Raw genomic sequence first — 16,921 nt, forward strand, 5'->3', positions numbered from 1 at the left:
TACGAACAATTTGGAAATGCCAGCCAGCCTATGTATGTCTTTGGACTAGGGGAGGGGGGGAGGAAACCCCAAAAGCACGGGAAGAACAGGAACTGCGAGGCAAACGTGCTCCAAATCAACCTGCTTTTTAATGGAACGAATTGTAAAGACAGTCACATGGGATTGAAAAATTATTTCTGGCCCAGCCAAACCTGTACACGTTTGATTAATGGGCTGGGATTTGTTTGTACAGCAGTGTTGGATCCTCATGCCTTAGGCTCTTTGTATAGCATATGTGATACAATGTAGCAAAATTGTGCTAGTTCATGACCTTGTCAGTGAATGAAACCGAAGCATCCTATTATAGGATTAAATGTCTTTGGGCTGACACGGTGGCGAAACATATTCACATACCATGGATAGCCCCCTGTTCCATAAGCTGGATCCCACCTATCCCTAACATCCTCTCTCTCTTTCTCTCACAGTCTTGGCCTGCTCCAAGCCTTGAATTAAATCTCCTCATTGATTGTATAACACTGCAGTATTTGCTAACAGTAGGAGCTCCAGTCTGACAGAATGCAGTGGGCTGAGTGTGTATCTGCACCGGCTAACGTGCACAAGAGAATGTGTGTTGGACATTTCTCTCACTGCTAGCACTTCTCTGAAACCCAGAATGCTGAGGTTAGCAGTCAACGGGTGGCTGGAGCGCAGGCTCGTTCTAGATGCCTCCACTTCCCTCTGGTCGTCAAGGTTTATTTACTTCTGCTATCAAACACGCACACACCCACACGCCGACGCACACTCGCACATACACACTGCGTTGCCCTGGATACACCGAAGGTTCAGTCAATGACTTTGTGCTAAATTTCTGCCACACAGTCGTAGACTGCTCCCAGCCATGCATGTCTCCGTACTCCATCATTAACTGTTAATTTCAGCCTGCAGGCCTCCACAAAGATTCGAAGAGGAATAAGTGGTGTGATTTTGTATATTTAACATGCACTGAAGGCAATCTGGAAATTAAACTAGGCATTCTCAGAGATCATAGGGGGCCGATCATGATGCTTTGAAAAGGAAATTATTATGCCTGTTATCAAAAGGAAACATTTATGCCTTTGTAACTGAAACATTGTTATTTTAGTGTCACACTGACAAAGTATATTTTCCTATTACTATTTGTGAATGCCTTTTTTGGCTTTTAAACCTAGATGATGAAGTGCCATTGAGAGGAATAAAATTTTTTTGCTACTGTTGCACTTCAGTTTATTTTCAGAGGGTTAAAAGCACAATTTCCACAATATTTAGAAAATTGTATTGTCAAATGTCACCACATTTCTAACTCTGTACAGAGTTATTCTTTCTTATTATATAGTCTTTCTTATTATTCTCCGCCACTGAGTGGGGCAGGCATTATGTTTTCGGGCTGGCCGTCTGTCCATCGGTCCAAACAGGGTCAAGTCTGAAATAGTTTTCCTTCAATAGCTTCCTTCATGCTTGATGTATATTTTAAGGGCATACAAATGACTAACAAGAAGAACTAGACACACACATACAGTATATAACGAAAATGTCATAACGTACAGTGATATTACTTTTGCCATATTGCCAACCCCTTTTGGATGATTATAGACAATGTAATAGGTTAAACATGTAAAATAATAAACATGTACATTGATGATGCATGAAGGTTGGTTAGTAATGGTATAAATGACAAAAAAAATCTGGTCAATATAGTATTTTATGCATTACACTGTCTCTTTATATAACATTAATCCATTTTGGTGATCCGTACAGTTGTACTATAGTGCTTCATAGAGTCTGAGGGTTTACTCGGCTAAAAAAACTTAAATGGAAGCTCATTATTCAGTTATACTGAATAAAACCATCTGGGTGTTGAGCAGACTAATGTTTTTATCTTGACCTTAGCAGACAAGCGCAATTAGATTGTAAAGCTCAACTGCCTAATCAAGCTTCAGATCTTCTATGATGCGTGAGTAATCAGAGCAAAATGAACGATTGCCTGTAATTCGTCTTTCTTCAGCATGCATAGCGGGACATAGGGATGGGTATCGTTAAGGTTATAACGGTATTATTACTCTTACCGATACTGCTTATCGATTCGGTACTTTAACGGTATTCTTATCGGTACTTTGCGTTGACACGTCCTTCATCCCACTGATCACATTGGCCTTTTCAACACCATACCAAGAAGGAATTAATGTGCCACTGAGATAACTTCTGGAGAGAGCGGTATATTTGGGGTTGAGTGCCTTGCACATATCCCTACAGTAAAAAAAAATTATTTGTTATATTATCATTATTAAATTATTGTGTTGCTGTTTATTGTATTGTGGAGTGATGGGACTAATATACAACCCTTTTATAATACTACTATATCCTAAAAATTAATACAGTTATATACAGTGTATACTGACAGACTGTTACCTAAAACAGTTGGACTCCACTGTTGCAAAGTGATGTAGGTCTTTCACTATGAACTTGCTCGAGGCTAAATGGCACACATTCACCCTCTCCTCAGGCGTCTTCCCACTAGCCTCCCACCAGCTTCCCACTAGCTTCCAGCATGAATTTGGGCTTGTCTTTGCCTTGGACTAGGGGTATTAGGAGGAATGGGTTGGTTCATTGTAGCTGCAGCTTTAATAAATAAATAAATAAATAAATAAATAAATAAATGCAGCATGCAGCTAAACAATCAGCTGTGACTAATGTTTACGTTTGATCAGGAACCCATGTTCACATGATTTAGTTCACTTTGTGTGAGCTTAAACGTTATACAGGTTTGGAACAAAAAGGTGTGTGTATTTCATCATTACAAATTCATTTCTGGGTAAACTCTACACTATAATTTCTCCATAAGCATAGTTTATTACTATACATCTATTTGTAAATGCACCAGTGTGAAGGCATTTTTTAGCGTTTAAGATTTTATCTACTGCAGATAAAAACACTCTAAAGATTTATATGTAGTTCATTTTTAAAGTAACTGAAAGTGATGTGCATTGAATAGCCTAAATGTTAGCATACTGATTTATTTCATTTGGGATTTTAAAAACAAGTAGAAAATACGTTGAACGCGTAATGTCATTTCACCCAAATGAAATCAACCTCATTTCAACGTAAGGTAAGCAAACCAATTAGGGCAATTTTTACATTTATTTAAAATGGCGTGAACAACATTGATTCAACATGACTTTAATGTTGGATCAACGTCGGAGATGAACGTTGTTTCGATGCCTCGATTATGCTAGGATTATATATCTTTGTTATTTGGGAAGGCTGCCTGACATAGATGAGGCAACCAGAGACGAGCTAAGCTAGGCAGTTGAAAACTCCACATTTCTCTGTCTGCACATACTGCACTTTTGAAAAATGCTTAGACTGATCGCTTGTGTTTCCACCCTTACAAGCAAAAATCTTATTGCACTTGTGGCAGCGAGCATTGTCTGCATCAACTCTAGTGAAATGTTACCACACTTTTGAACGTTTGGTTCTCTCTGCCATTGTCACACTATGTATTAAGCGGGAGCTTTTGTGTTGTGCGTGTGCACGTTCGCAGTTGCATGTGTCAGACGTGAGATCTCACTTCTGCATTGCGAATAACAACAATGCAGACGAATGTCTTAATATTATCTCAAATTAGAAATGGTCGTTGAGATAAAATGTGCAAGATAAAGTTTATTTAGCAATAATAAATAGGAAATGTATATTCTTAAGTACCGAAAGCAGAACAAATAACGTCGGAGCTTATCGATACTACGGTCTTTCATAGTTTAGCACCGGGGCCAGTTTAATACCGGGTTTCGGTACCCAAACAGCTGTGTTTTTTTAATGCTCCATTATTTATACAGCCTTGTAGCTCAAATTTCATTACAGTCAGATGTTCTTCATGCGGTCTACTCGTCTAGTGAGCAGAGAAGAATGCCATTTGAGTATTTCCATCATGCCTTCTATTGTGGTCTGTTTATGAGTTGTCAAGTGCTCAGCGTGTTTATGCTCCTGTGGGGGCTTGTCTCATGTGGCTGTAGGTCAGTGGGCTTTATGGTGATGGTAATAGCATATGCTCAGATATTCCTCTATGTAGTTTGAGCAAGTGGGTGATGCTGGCAGGGTGCCATACCACATCGCTATATGGGACACAACAGCAGCGAGCTTCTTATATTATCTTCAAATATTTTCTATCACGTCAAAGCGCCTTCAGTCACCCACTTATTCATGCCTACCTCTTAGCTTTTTTATTATTTAGCTGGCTGTGTTTCACAGAGCAACTTAAAGTAGCTCATTTGCACTGACCTCGATCGAGGACTGAGTGGCAGATTGTTGAGATACATGATTCACTGGTTCAGTGCTTTAATCCGAAGTAACCTACAGTTGAGATACAGTCCAGTCATAAAGATCGCTGTTGTCACGTATTTAACCAACCTCTGCGTCACCGGCTGCTGCACACCTTGAGGTAATGACTCGGGAGTGTGTCACCGACACATTATTTGCTTGCCGATATCAGCTATGTAAAGGTGTATATTTTAATTTTCACAGGTCATATACAGACGAAATTACCAAGTCTTTTTTGTTCCTGGTGATTAATCACAACTTGATGAAACCCATTGTGTTTTGTGCCCTTGGCAAAACTTATTGACAGCCATTTCTTTAGCAATACTTGAAAACACAGTCTTGTTCTCTCTTCTGTTTACCTGTGTTTAAAGGTGAGGAAGTGTTGCTCTGTGCAGGTGAAATGAAAAGCTCATTGAAACATTATTATCAACTTTTAATAAATACTCCATTTGGACCCAACGCGTGGAAGGCGGCTTCTCTCAGACTAAGCTTATTTCATCAGCCGAATAAACTTTATTTGATCATATACCGTGGTAATGCATGCTCTTTATTATAATCTGACTATCCAAATTTCATGATATATTTACGTACTTGTGGTGAGAAAGCATGGAAATTAAGCTCATTCAGGAAAATGAAGTAAACCAGTAGAAAGGTAAATTAAAAAAAAAAAAAAGAAAAGAACAAAACAGCAGCCTTTAGGAGTTCACAAACCTTGGTCATGTAAATGGTAAATAAATGGTCCGCACTTATATAGCGCTTTTAGCCAAAGTGCTTTACACTGTGTCTCAATCACCCATTCACACACACACTCACAGAGCTGCCATGCAAGGCGCTAGCTTGCCATCGGGAACAACTTGGGGTTCAGTGTCTTACCCAAGGACACTTCGGTATGTAGAGTCATGTGGGCCGGGAATCAAACCTCCAACCCTACGATTAGTGGACAACCCGCTGTACCACCTGAGCCACAACAGCTCATGTGCAACAGTTTTGCAGCAAGTTCTGTGAACGTTCAGTTTCCTTTGTTTTTCACCATCATGGTAGAAACAAGACTTTAAAATCCCCACTTTCTCCTTTATAGCCTGCTGGTAAACCTCCTTCCATGATACATTTACGAGGCCTCATTTTCTGTGAACTGTCACTAGTGTGGGATTGAAGAGCGTGTTTGTGTCACATAGACCAGCACAGAAATGTGTTTTGACAGCCTGGGAATGAAATTATCCCCTCACTCTGTAACAGTGGATATTACTCAATTTTAAGAACAACCCTGAATTTTTTTTGTAAAATATGTTAGTTAAAATACTACCTTGCATTTTTTTTTGTACAAATATCAAAATAGTAAATACTACAGGTTAACATATTTTATTAAATTTTTTTCCCTGAAGTTCAGTGGAAACACACTTTAAGTGATTAGGGACCCCATCAGACATGTACTAGTTTTACTAGCTTTAGTTCAATACCTTTCCTGCTGAGCTACCACAGCTCCTATCATTCAGCAAATAACAGTATATTTTTACTAGTGAGGTTTACAGTGTCTACGTTTACATGGACAGCAGTAATCTAATTATTGACCTTAGTCTGAGTAAGATAATAATGTGATTAAGGTGTTTACATGAGTCGCTTTTAGAATACTCCTGTCATGTTCCCGTTTTACATGTTATAGAACATAATTAGATTAACAGACCGCGTCATTACGTCACCGCGCCACGCCGTCCGATGTCCCTCCAGAATTTCACGTAGCAACATACAGTTCGTCTTCGTTATGGTACCGTATACAGTTTTGGGTGTTTTTATTTATTTTTTTTAAGAACGCTTTAAGTTCACTTAATTATTTGTCATGCTGTACGTGCTAATAGACAACTGCTTGAAGCGGTGGGTGTGTCCCAAATCGCGTAGTTACCGTCTATATAGTAGCCGAGATACATGTATTTTTCCCCACTACAGGCCTATAGTAGGAAAGTATGCGATTTGGGACACAGCCGAACTCTCTTGTTCGCCGTAAAACGTAAAACTGCCGTGTGTGATCGTGTCCTGTCGCAAAATGCGGTGAAAACTCCCACACGACGTTCATAATGTGATTAAGGTGTTTACATGTCACTACTACACGTCCATAATGCGACTAAAACAGGAGTACTCCACCTGTCTTAATTAGATTATTGCTTACTTCGATTAGGACCTTAATTAGATTAAGGTAAGTAAAAATTGCTGTTTATATGGTAGTTTCTTAATTAGAGTATGGTCTTAATCGGATTAAGAGTGGATTATTGTTGTCCATGTAAACGCAGCTAGTGATGCATTACAGGAAGCCATTAGCAAAACTATACACATTGTAATTTAAAACACTTTGGGTAATAGGTTGAGATGACATCAACCTATCAATTGAGATCAACTGTATATTTAAAGCAAAAAGATACCAGCTAAACCCAGATCATCCTCACGTTTTGGCCACAAAGGTATGTTTTGTGTATACCTTAATAATCAATGGTATATTAACCCTTTTCCGTAAAATGCACTCACCATCCACTAAGAACACACATACCTGTGCTCATTTATGCAGTTATCCAATCAGCCAATCATGTGGCAGCAGCACAATGCATAACATCATGCAGATACAGGTCAAGAGCTTCCGTCAATGTTCATATCACACATGAGAATGGGGAAAAGTGTGATCTCTGTGACTTTAACCATGGCATGGTTGATGGTACCAGGAAGGCTATAGTAACTTATATAATCACACTATACAACCGTAGTGAGCAGAAAAGCATCTCCGCATGCACAAAACATTGGCTCTTGAGGTGGATGGGCTACAACAGTAGAAGACCACATCATGTTCCACTCCTGTTCGCCAAAAACATAAATCGGAGGCTATCACAGACTCACCCAAATTGGACATTTGAAAATAAAACAAAAAACCATCTGCTCTTTTTCCAGTCTTCAGCTTTTCGGTTTGAGTGAGTCTGTGCCTATGATCGCCTCAGATGCTTTTTCTTGGCGGACGGGAGTGGAACTTGAATAGCATCTTCTGCTGTTCTAGCCCATCTACCACAAAGTTTGAAGCATTCTGGGATGCTTTTCTGCTCACCACAGGTGTAAAGAGTACTTAATTGAGATACTATAGACTTCTGTCAGCTCAGACCAGTCTAGTCACTTTCCTCTGATCTCTCGCATCAACAAGGGGTTTCACACAGGATGTTTTTTGTTTTTTCGCACCATTATGTGTTAACTATAGAGACTGTTGTGTGTGTTTGAAAATCCTAGGAAGTCTGTAGTTTCTGAAACACTCACACAAGCCCATCTGGAACCAATAACCATAACCAAGTCACAGAGATCACAATTTTTCCCCATTCTGATGCTTGAGGTGAACATTAACTGTAGCTCTTTAGCTGTATCTGCATGATTTTACGCATTGTGCTTCTGCCACATGGTTGGCTGATTGGATAACTGCATAAATGAGCAGGTACAAGTGTTCCTATTCAAGAACGTATGTTCTTATTTATATAGGTATTTTTCTTACAGAGAATTTGGACAGTTTTATGAAAGTCTAATAATGTTTGAAGACATAACATTGTGTCCTAGTCTAGTAGGAGGATATTAAGTAGTTTTAAGTGTTTATCAGTTCTGAAGATTTTATGAGGCTGGCACTCTAAAAGAGATTATCTAAGGGGTAGTCTGGTCTGACTGTCTTTCCAATGCCTTGCAGCACTCCTCAGTGTGTGAGCTTTGCAGTTAAGACGATTTATTTGACTGATCACAACTGACAAACAAGCTCTTAATCCCTGCCGTCAAAACTCTGTTGGAATTGTACTTAATTGCACTTACTATGGAAGTTTGAAGAGAAGAGCAGTAGTGCATGACAGTATTTATATATACATTTTATTCGTATGTATTTTATACTCTTCGGTGTATTGTGGTTGAAGCTATATTAGTGGTCTTTGCTGAAAACACTGAACAGGGCTGATTATTATGTTTTGTATTATTATTATTATTATTTATTATTGTATATTATTTCCTCTCGTTAATGTCACAGATAACGCTGCATTGTGTGTCCTCAGCTTTGCCTATAATGCTCAAAGGACAAGCCTGGCTCATAAATCACTGGGCTCTGCTCATGCATGCTGGTGATAGCAGCTGCACAGAGTATATCCCCTGATGGCCATGTCACCATTCCATATGTAGCTTACATATATACAGCTGCATATCATAAGGATGTGTTGAATAGATTTGACCATGATTAGTTTAGGAGCTTTTGCTTTGTGTGAAGCCTGTTGTCTTTTTTTTGGCTTGAAATTTACATGGTTTCATTATTCATGACACACTTTACACTGTTAAGGGGGTTCAGATGAAACTGTGCAACATCAAACAAGGTCTTAATGATTTCTTATGCTAATGATTTAAAGGAGACGATAACCCAGTACGAAATCCAAATGATGGAACAAACATTTCTGTACATAATCATGAAGTGTTATGGGAGATAAAAATAGTGTTGACATAACATAAAAAGATGAAGCTGCAGATTTGTTGTTAAAAATCATAGTCATGCTGTCATGGTCGGACTTCCACTGAACATCCCACCGAATGGTTGAAGAATTTATTTTCAGAGAAGAATTGCTGTCAAGGATTACATCCTTTAGCTTTGGCAGTACCTCGTGATTGAGTTGTATTTAACATGTGCCGGCCGGTTGTGTGGCTAGCTCCCCCTCTTTCCCAGCATCCTCCTGTTTCCTGCCACTGTCCTGCTGTCAGTATTGCCTGTGTGCAATTGGCTCAGCACTGTGAAGGCTTTGCATTTTTCTCAGGAGCTGCTGAAGCATTCACATTCAGCCATGAATGCCCATTAGCTGTGGAAGCGAGCAGCGTGCCAGTCACCTCCCCCTCAGCACTCTCTGTGTCCTGATGTTGTTGTGACAGCACTTTCGGCAACATGTACAGCCGAAACGCAGACCTGCCTGGCTTTCTGCTCCAGTGGGTCACACAGTCCTCTGGCAACACTAATGAGTTGGTTGGACATGCTCCATGTTATATATCTCTCTATATCCAACACGCTTTCAAGATCGCAAAAGCACATGAATTTGCACCAATCAACTTGTGAATTGTTACAAGTTCTGAACAGTTAGTGTGAAAACTGTTAGCAGCCTTAGCTTTTCTTGCCTCATTTGCACGAGACCTAATTAATCCGCTCTTGCTTCTATGAATACTTTTTAAAAATATTTTCTGGGTTACTTATTAAAGACATGGTTACCAGTGCACTTTTGATGTTAGGAAATGAGTCTAGGGCTGGGAATTAAATAACAATCACTCAATGCTAATCCTTGATAGATAGATCTCTCATTTTAGAAAGGAAAATGGATAGAAAACTCAAGAGGAATATCTTTTTAAATAGCTTGAAAAATAGGCTAATATTACCTAAAATAATGTTTACATTTTACTTACTTTTACTTATCCTACAAATAAGGAACAGTAGCATTTGAGTTAATAATCTCATAAGAGTACAAGTAATCGCATGTAAGAAAAGAATAGAATCAATATAGGCTGTATTTTATATATATATATATATATATATATATATATATATATATATATATATATATATATATAATTTCTTGGACATTTTGTTAGTAGACAATGTTGAACTAAACCTTCTGAAATTGAACTAAGATCATTTTTCATTTTAGTGTTAACAAAACAACAAATGAAAATATTTCAGCTGTGTAATTCTGCGAACAGCTTCTTCTTCTTCTTCTTCTTCTTCTTCTTCTTCTTCTTCTTCTTCTTCTCTGTTCTCTGTTTAGGCTAGGTGTTTCCACCAATTGGCGTAATCTGACCATAGACTTAATGTAGATTTTAGATCTCATTTTAAGTCCCGACTGAAGAAACTTAACTTAAAATTAGGGTTTTTCGTATATTCAGATGCAGGCTGAATGAGCGCGAGGAGAGCGAGGTGGCAAAATTGTAAACCAGTCTTGATCAGCGAGAACTAGATTAATGAAAATAAGATACATTTATCTATTTATTTATAAGATACATTTAATGAAAATAAGATATATTTATCTTAATTGATTCTTAGAAAACACAAACCTTCATCTAAAATATTGTTTAAAAAAGATTTTGTTTGGAAAGTAGGAGTGGGGAGTAATTACTTAGCATGGTTTATGTTTATTTATTTATTTATACAAATGTATATATCTTATAGATGTTCCCCACCCCCTAGCTTTGTAGCAAATAAATGGCATATAGATTCCAAGTATAATTATCAAGTAATTCATCATCTGACTTGCTTAATTAAAGATGTTGTTTTCATAAGTTTAAATTGCTATCCACATTAAATAAAATCCATAAGTAACAGTAAGTTCAATAATCAGTAAATCTCCCTCTACTTCTGGCTATCTCTTACTACTCTTACTGTTTTTTTTCTTTACAGTCAACAAACATAAGCCATGGATTGAGACGACGTATCACGGCATCGTGACAGAAAATGATGACAAAGTTCTGCTGGACCCTCCACTGATAGCACTGGATAAAGATGCCCCGTTGCGTTATGCAGGTAACAGGAGACTTCTCGCATCGTTATCATGTCTGAACCTTCTCTGTCTAGTCATAACATCTCTGATCTTCATAAACTTCAGGGTTCATAGTGTTGCATAAATGTCTAAAAGCAGTGAGTATGTTCTTCACATATATACATTCTCCCTGTGTATAGGAGGTCAAGGCTTCACATTAAAACAAATGACACTGGACATCTTTATAACTACACAATTTGTTGTGTAATCTGATAATCTAGTGAGTTTGAGTCAGTGGCGGGGGGGGGGTTTTGGATTAAACTGAAGGCAGAATGTTTGAGGAGATCATTTGGAGCACTTTGTTTACCTTTGGATAAACGTATATGGCTTTGATCATGTGCTTAGACCTTTACTTGGAGAGCTTTCTCTGTGTGTCTGTGCAACCTTGTAAAATGCCTCCAAGGTGAAATATCTTCTTCATTTTTGTTTTATTGCAACAGACCTGCAATTTAAAATCCTAATCACCAAGAGCAGCTGTAAGGTGCCTGTTATTAGTTTTGCAAATGCGTTCAATAGCTTTTTGCTCACAGGTTAAACAGGTTATCTTTCTCAGAACAATAAAGGCTGCTGCTTTGCAGGACCAATCTTTGCTGTGTTCTCTGATGGTTACTCATTGCCGTATGTTTTCTTATGAGACAAATACATGATATTTATTTACATTTTTAATTGTCCGGTAGCTTTTCTATCTTAACGGTCAGTGACGTTTGCTTCTGAGGTGTCTCGCCTTGTGTATTTGTGAGGCACAGTGAAAGAGGACGTACAGTGCTAGCTTTAGCGTACGCCTCTCATAATCACTGAGAGATTTACTTTGGCCTCATTTCAAAGCCCTTTAAGCACAGAATGCTCTGTTTTCTCGCCAAGCCCTATTGCCAGGCCTCGGAGTTATCTCAGGCTTCTAACAGTCTAGTCTTCTTTAAGTACAGTGTCACATGAATTGCTCATCGAAAGTGTACATTCTCTTGAGTGTAGTGTAATGCAGTAAGTCTTGATGGTTTTTGTTTTGTTTTGTTTTTACAGATGGACAGTCCATCTAAACTGTAATCTAAAGAAAGTAAGGAAAATGCACGAAGTCTGATTGAGGCATCACTAGCTGATTGTTTACGCAAAAAAAGCTTAAATTATTATAATGAATGAATGTCACACAAATAGCAGCAAATGGCTTTCAGTGAACCTACTAATTCAACACCAATTGAATTCAGTCTATAAACTCACCAGTTATCCAGTTAAGCATTGGGTTTGGTTTTGTATACTGTTTGATTAATAATATTCAATGCACATATCCCCTTATGATTCCTTCCAACATAACATTGGTACAGATTCCTCAAGTCTCTGGAATTGGACTCTCTGTATTGGAGAGATTGTCACTGTTCTTCCAAAAGATGTTCCCTCGAGTTGGTGTTTTAATGTTGGTGCTGGAGAGCACTGTCGAACAGATCACTCCAAAATCTTGCATAGGTGTTCAGTTGGGTTGAGATCTGGTGACTGCAAAGGTCATAGAACATGATTTTATCACAATATCACAATACAACCGTTTCACCACAGGGTAAAGGTGATCGGTCAGAATATTCAGTTTCGCACTGATTTGTCATGACCTTCCCTCTAAGGCAGGGGTGTCCAATCTTATCCGCAAAAGGCCAGTGTGGGTGCAGGTTTTCATTCCAACCAAGCAGGAGCCACACCTGATTCCACCTGTTTAATCAGTTGATCTTGGCTTTCAATAGGCTTGGGTGTGGCTTCTGCTTGGTTGTAATGAAAACCTGCACCCACACCGGCCCTTTCCGGATAAGATTGGACACCCCTGCTCTAAGGAGTCAAGTGAAACCAAACTATGTCGGAAAAATGCCCCTTTACCAGATAGATTTTTCTTGAATTTGTCTGTATATACAAACTAGCCAGCTATATGTCACAATGACGACTGTTGAGGTGGGGTTGAATCAACAAGCTTCAAGTATTCATTTGCACTGCAGATATGAGTCCAGTCTAGGCTCTTTAGGCATACTGACAGTGGTGCTATATGGAACTATTTCAGAGCCACAGCTCTTTCAATTTCCAATATAGCCTGTGACTCATCGACAGCAAGTTCTTATTAACTTTAAGGGCATCGAGTTTTTCTCTCTGTCATCCCAGAGCTGAAAGTCAAATAAAGCATGTAAGTCCATAACAAGATGGCCTTTGGTACAGGCAGCCTACATATTTATTTATTTATTAATTTTTTAATCACATCTGTCTTTTACCTGAACTAGCGTGGCTGAGAGCGAGCCAAGGAGAAAAGCTTATAATGCTTTAATCTGTTGAGAAATGGAGGACTGCAGAGAGTGGTCTTGGCTGTACAATGGATGAGCAAAGCTGGTTATTAGAGCTGACGAGGCGCAAAGCTGCTCCTGCGTGACTTGCTCTGAACTGCAGCTTTGGATAGAAAATTCATCTTTAATTGATGTGAAAACTGTGTGGGCATCTTTACCAGTCTGAGGCAGTGGTGGGGCAAACATGGATATCAGCTGGCATGTAAGCAGAACAAACTTAAACGATGGTGCAAAGGACTGGCAGAACAAATGTCATCTCTGCTTTTCTGATTTAGCTAGTACATGTTAGTAATTTATACAGTTTCAGTGGGACTGTTGCTAGAATTGGAACTTTTATATGACGGACACTGATAATGGAAGTGATAGAAACAGCGAAACGTCCCAGTCCCAGCACAGTTATAGTGAATATAAGCCTCTTGGAATGCCACTCGTCCAATCAAATTAGTGGACCAGAACTAACTGTTATTACTACAGTTAGCGACATCATCAGCGGACATCGCAAACGATACTTTTCATGAATGTAACTTGTGATTGAAAATATGAAAGCCAGTCAGGTAAAGATGAAAAGGAAGAAGCAAACCCAATTTCACCAGAGACACCTGTAATGGGAACGAACAAATTATTGTGAGCTAGCTAAGCCAGCTACCCGACAGGATATCGGTGAGTGTGGCTTCTTCAGGATCTGTTTCTGTTCATGGAGCGCAGAAATTTGATTATTTGGCCATATTGTGTCCGAAATGTCAATTATTTATCAAATATTTGTACATAAGCAGTATCACACTCGCACAGTTGTGCTGTTATACTGAATATCGGCACAGCTGTGATTACCTGCGGCCGACTTACAATCATGCTGATATTCAATGTAATCGCACTCTTGCAATATTACTTAGTCATATATTTAATTGACGCTGTTGCCTGGTCTTTTAAATCCTTTTGTTTCCTTTCTCTGTAAATTTGTGCACATATATATATATATATATATATATATATCAGGGCATGAAAGAACTTCTAAATCTGCATCTTGCAAGAACTAAAAGCTCGCCGTCAATAAAATAAAATAAAATAAAATAAAATAAAAGTCCTGCATATGTAGAAATGTGATGCTCTCTGTCGTTCTTGCCCTTCTTTCTTTGTAAAATCTTCTCTGAATCTCTTCCTTTCTCTGACTGACTCAGCTTTATCTTCTCTTCCTTCCTGTAGAAAGTTTTGAAGTGACCTTCACCAAAGAAGGTGATGAGAGGCTCTTTCTACTGCCTTGTATTTATTTGTTTTCATTTTGTATTATATTGTTTTATTAACCCACTAACGCAAAAGGCATCTGCACTTCACACAGAAACTCCTGCCATGCTCTATAATGCCACTTCTCTTTAGTGGTTCGGTTTACTTTTTTTCCTCACCCTCAAATTATTTGGTAAAATAAATATAATAACTGGATGAAAAGTTTCCCTGGGGTTAAGTGAATGTAGAAATATCAATGCATGAGACATCCACTGTAGTTTACAGATGCCAGCTGTACTTCAGCTCATGATGGTGTTAAAGTTAAACAAACAAATATGTACATGCATATACACTACAATTCGACCAAACATGTCTGATTCATTTCTGGAACCCATATCATTTGGTGTATTGTTAGACTTATTTCTGAAGTAAAAAGGTATTTTGTGCGATGTACTTAGGGCTGGATACGGAATATCTGTACCCACCTGTTAAAGATTTTTCAGTGAGGAAATATCAAGTGAACAGTTTACACCGACTTTTGCAATAGAAAGTTAGCTTCTGTTAGGTTCGTCAGTGTGTGATAACGTTGGGATTCAGCAGTTTGCACCTAAATTAGCATTTATTAGCTATCGTTCGCCATCATTCACCGCCATAATGATCTGTATGTATACATAGTACTTTATTCTCTATGGGTTTCTTAAATGAGGCCTTCAAAGTTCAAGATTTTTATTTGTCACATACACAGTTATATACAGTATATAACTTACAAGGAGATGAAAACCTGGCCTACTCCTCCTTAGACTGTGCATTCAAATAACTAAATAAAAAATCTGAAATGATTAAGGAATAATAAAAAATATCCACTGCAACGTTTCAGCTTGAAACTCTGACAGCTCTAGGGCCGATTCTTCTCAAGCGAATCTGGTCATCCATGGGGAAAATGGCAGAAAAGCCATGCATGTCAGTTGAGAGGAGGGTGGAACTGTGTGTGTATATATAATTAGAACAAAACTGTCAATAAAAAGTCTCATTTGGGTATCAGTTATGAATCCAAGGTATCGAATCGGTATTGGAATTGAAAAACTTTCATTCGATACCCAGCCCTAAATGTACACAACATGTTTTGTTTAAAATAAGTATACATTTTAAACAAATAGTGTATGCATATACACATTACTCCCAAATTTATTTAAAATGTTAGTGGCTGCTGTTTGATGTGGATGTCGTGCAAGTCAATATTTCTAAACCCTGCTCTCATCCAGTGGTTTTAGTTTCACCACTTCTTTTCACTTTTATCATATTGTACTTTTTTTTTTTTTTTTTTAGTTTTTTTTAAAGCTGTGAGAGAGACAACATTGCACAGGAAGACTTCTTTCACATTATTAATGATTATTAAAGCAGTTTATTGAGTTATCTGTAAGAAAGGGTTTTTGTTGATATTTGGGGTTTTTTTTTTGTTTTTTGTTCTTTGTGTGCTTTTTTTGTTTTGTTTTTTTTGTTTTAAGGTCTTGAACTGGTATTTCTGAAACGGAGCTGGACCTTTTATGTTCTACCTCGTCATCAGGATATCAACTGTTATTATAACTGTTTAACTTTGTTTTCTTTTCTGTTTATTCTTACTAAAACCAGCAAGTGGGGTTATTGTTATACATATATGAATGCAGTGGGGATAAAATGGCCAATACATGACGATTCACTGTTTTGTTTGATTTTCTTTCTGTCCTTTTTTCTTTTATAACAAGTGTTCCTGTGGAATGCCTGTCAACATTCTGGGTTTCTTTCTGCATGACTGGATGCAATGTGACCAAGTGGCTTGGACGAGACACTCAGCCTCACCCTTTTAACTCCCCCAACCCTCCCTCCCCCTGCTAAATACTCACCCATTCTACAGCGCTTCTGGCTTCCTCCACAGACCCCAAAGTACCAACCCCTTTGGCTGCCAAAACAACTTTGGCTGTTCTTATTTTATTGTGGTGTGCTGTTTGTTTTCGCCATGGGTTTATTTTTTTATATCGTGTACAGCAGTCGGTGTTTGTCTCAGTGGAGGTCTAGACTGAGCCATTGTGTTTTGCCCTTTTCTCACCGTGTCCAGGGGAGATTTGCGGCTTCCGTATTCATGGCCAGAATATTCCGTTTGAGGCGGTGATGTTGGACAAGTCCACAGGCGAAGGAGTGATCCGGGCCAAGGACAAGCTGGACTGTGAGCTCCAGAAGGAGCACACATTCACCATCCAGGCCTATGACTGTGGAGAGGGACCCGACGGAGCCAACATGAAGAAATCTCACAAGTAAGTAACCGATGTGATGTGATGTGACGTTTAGCCAATATCACATCAGTTCACATTTTAATATTATGTCAGATGGTCTGCAAAAAAATTGTCAGATGTCACTGTCGAATGAAAATGGGCAAAAATATATGATTTGTTTTTAGAAAATATCAAAATTTGACCACGTGAAGGTTTTCCATAGGTTTACGCATACTGATGCATGAATACCTCAGTACTTATCTCTGTCTGC

The 16,921-nt window shown here is 38.5% G+C and overlaps 1 protein-coding gene across 4 annotated transcripts in view; it reads left to right on the forward strand.

The window, feature by feature from the left end:
- Positions 1 to 16,921, forward strand: part of clstn1 (calsyntenin 1) — a 38,405-nt gene that overhangs the window by 11,446 nt on the left and 10,038 nt on the right. For 2 of the 4 annotated variants that reach the window (XM_053642947.1, XM_053642949.1), the window contains exons 2-4: positions 10,745 to 10,867; positions 14,387 to 14,416; positions 16,497 to 16,692. In XM_053642947.1, the coding sequence (XP_053498922.1) occupies positions 10,745 to 10,867; positions 14,387 to 14,416; positions 16,497 to 16,692 (349 nt within the window). The remainder of the gene's footprint in view (positions 1 to 10,744; positions 10,868 to 14,386; positions 14,417 to 16,496; positions 16,693 to 16,921) is intronic. The other 2 variants (XM_053642948.1, XM_053642950.1) reach the window with 1 other exon arrangement.

The sequence above is a fragment of the Ictalurus furcatus genome, chromosome 15, assembly GCF_023375685.1.
Source record: "Ictalurus furcatus strain D&B chromosome 15, Billie_1.0, whole genome shotgun sequence".
In the NCBI taxonomy this organism is placed as follows: Eukaryota; Metazoa; Chordata; class Actinopteri; order Siluriformes; family Ictaluridae; genus Ictalurus; species Ictalurus furcatus.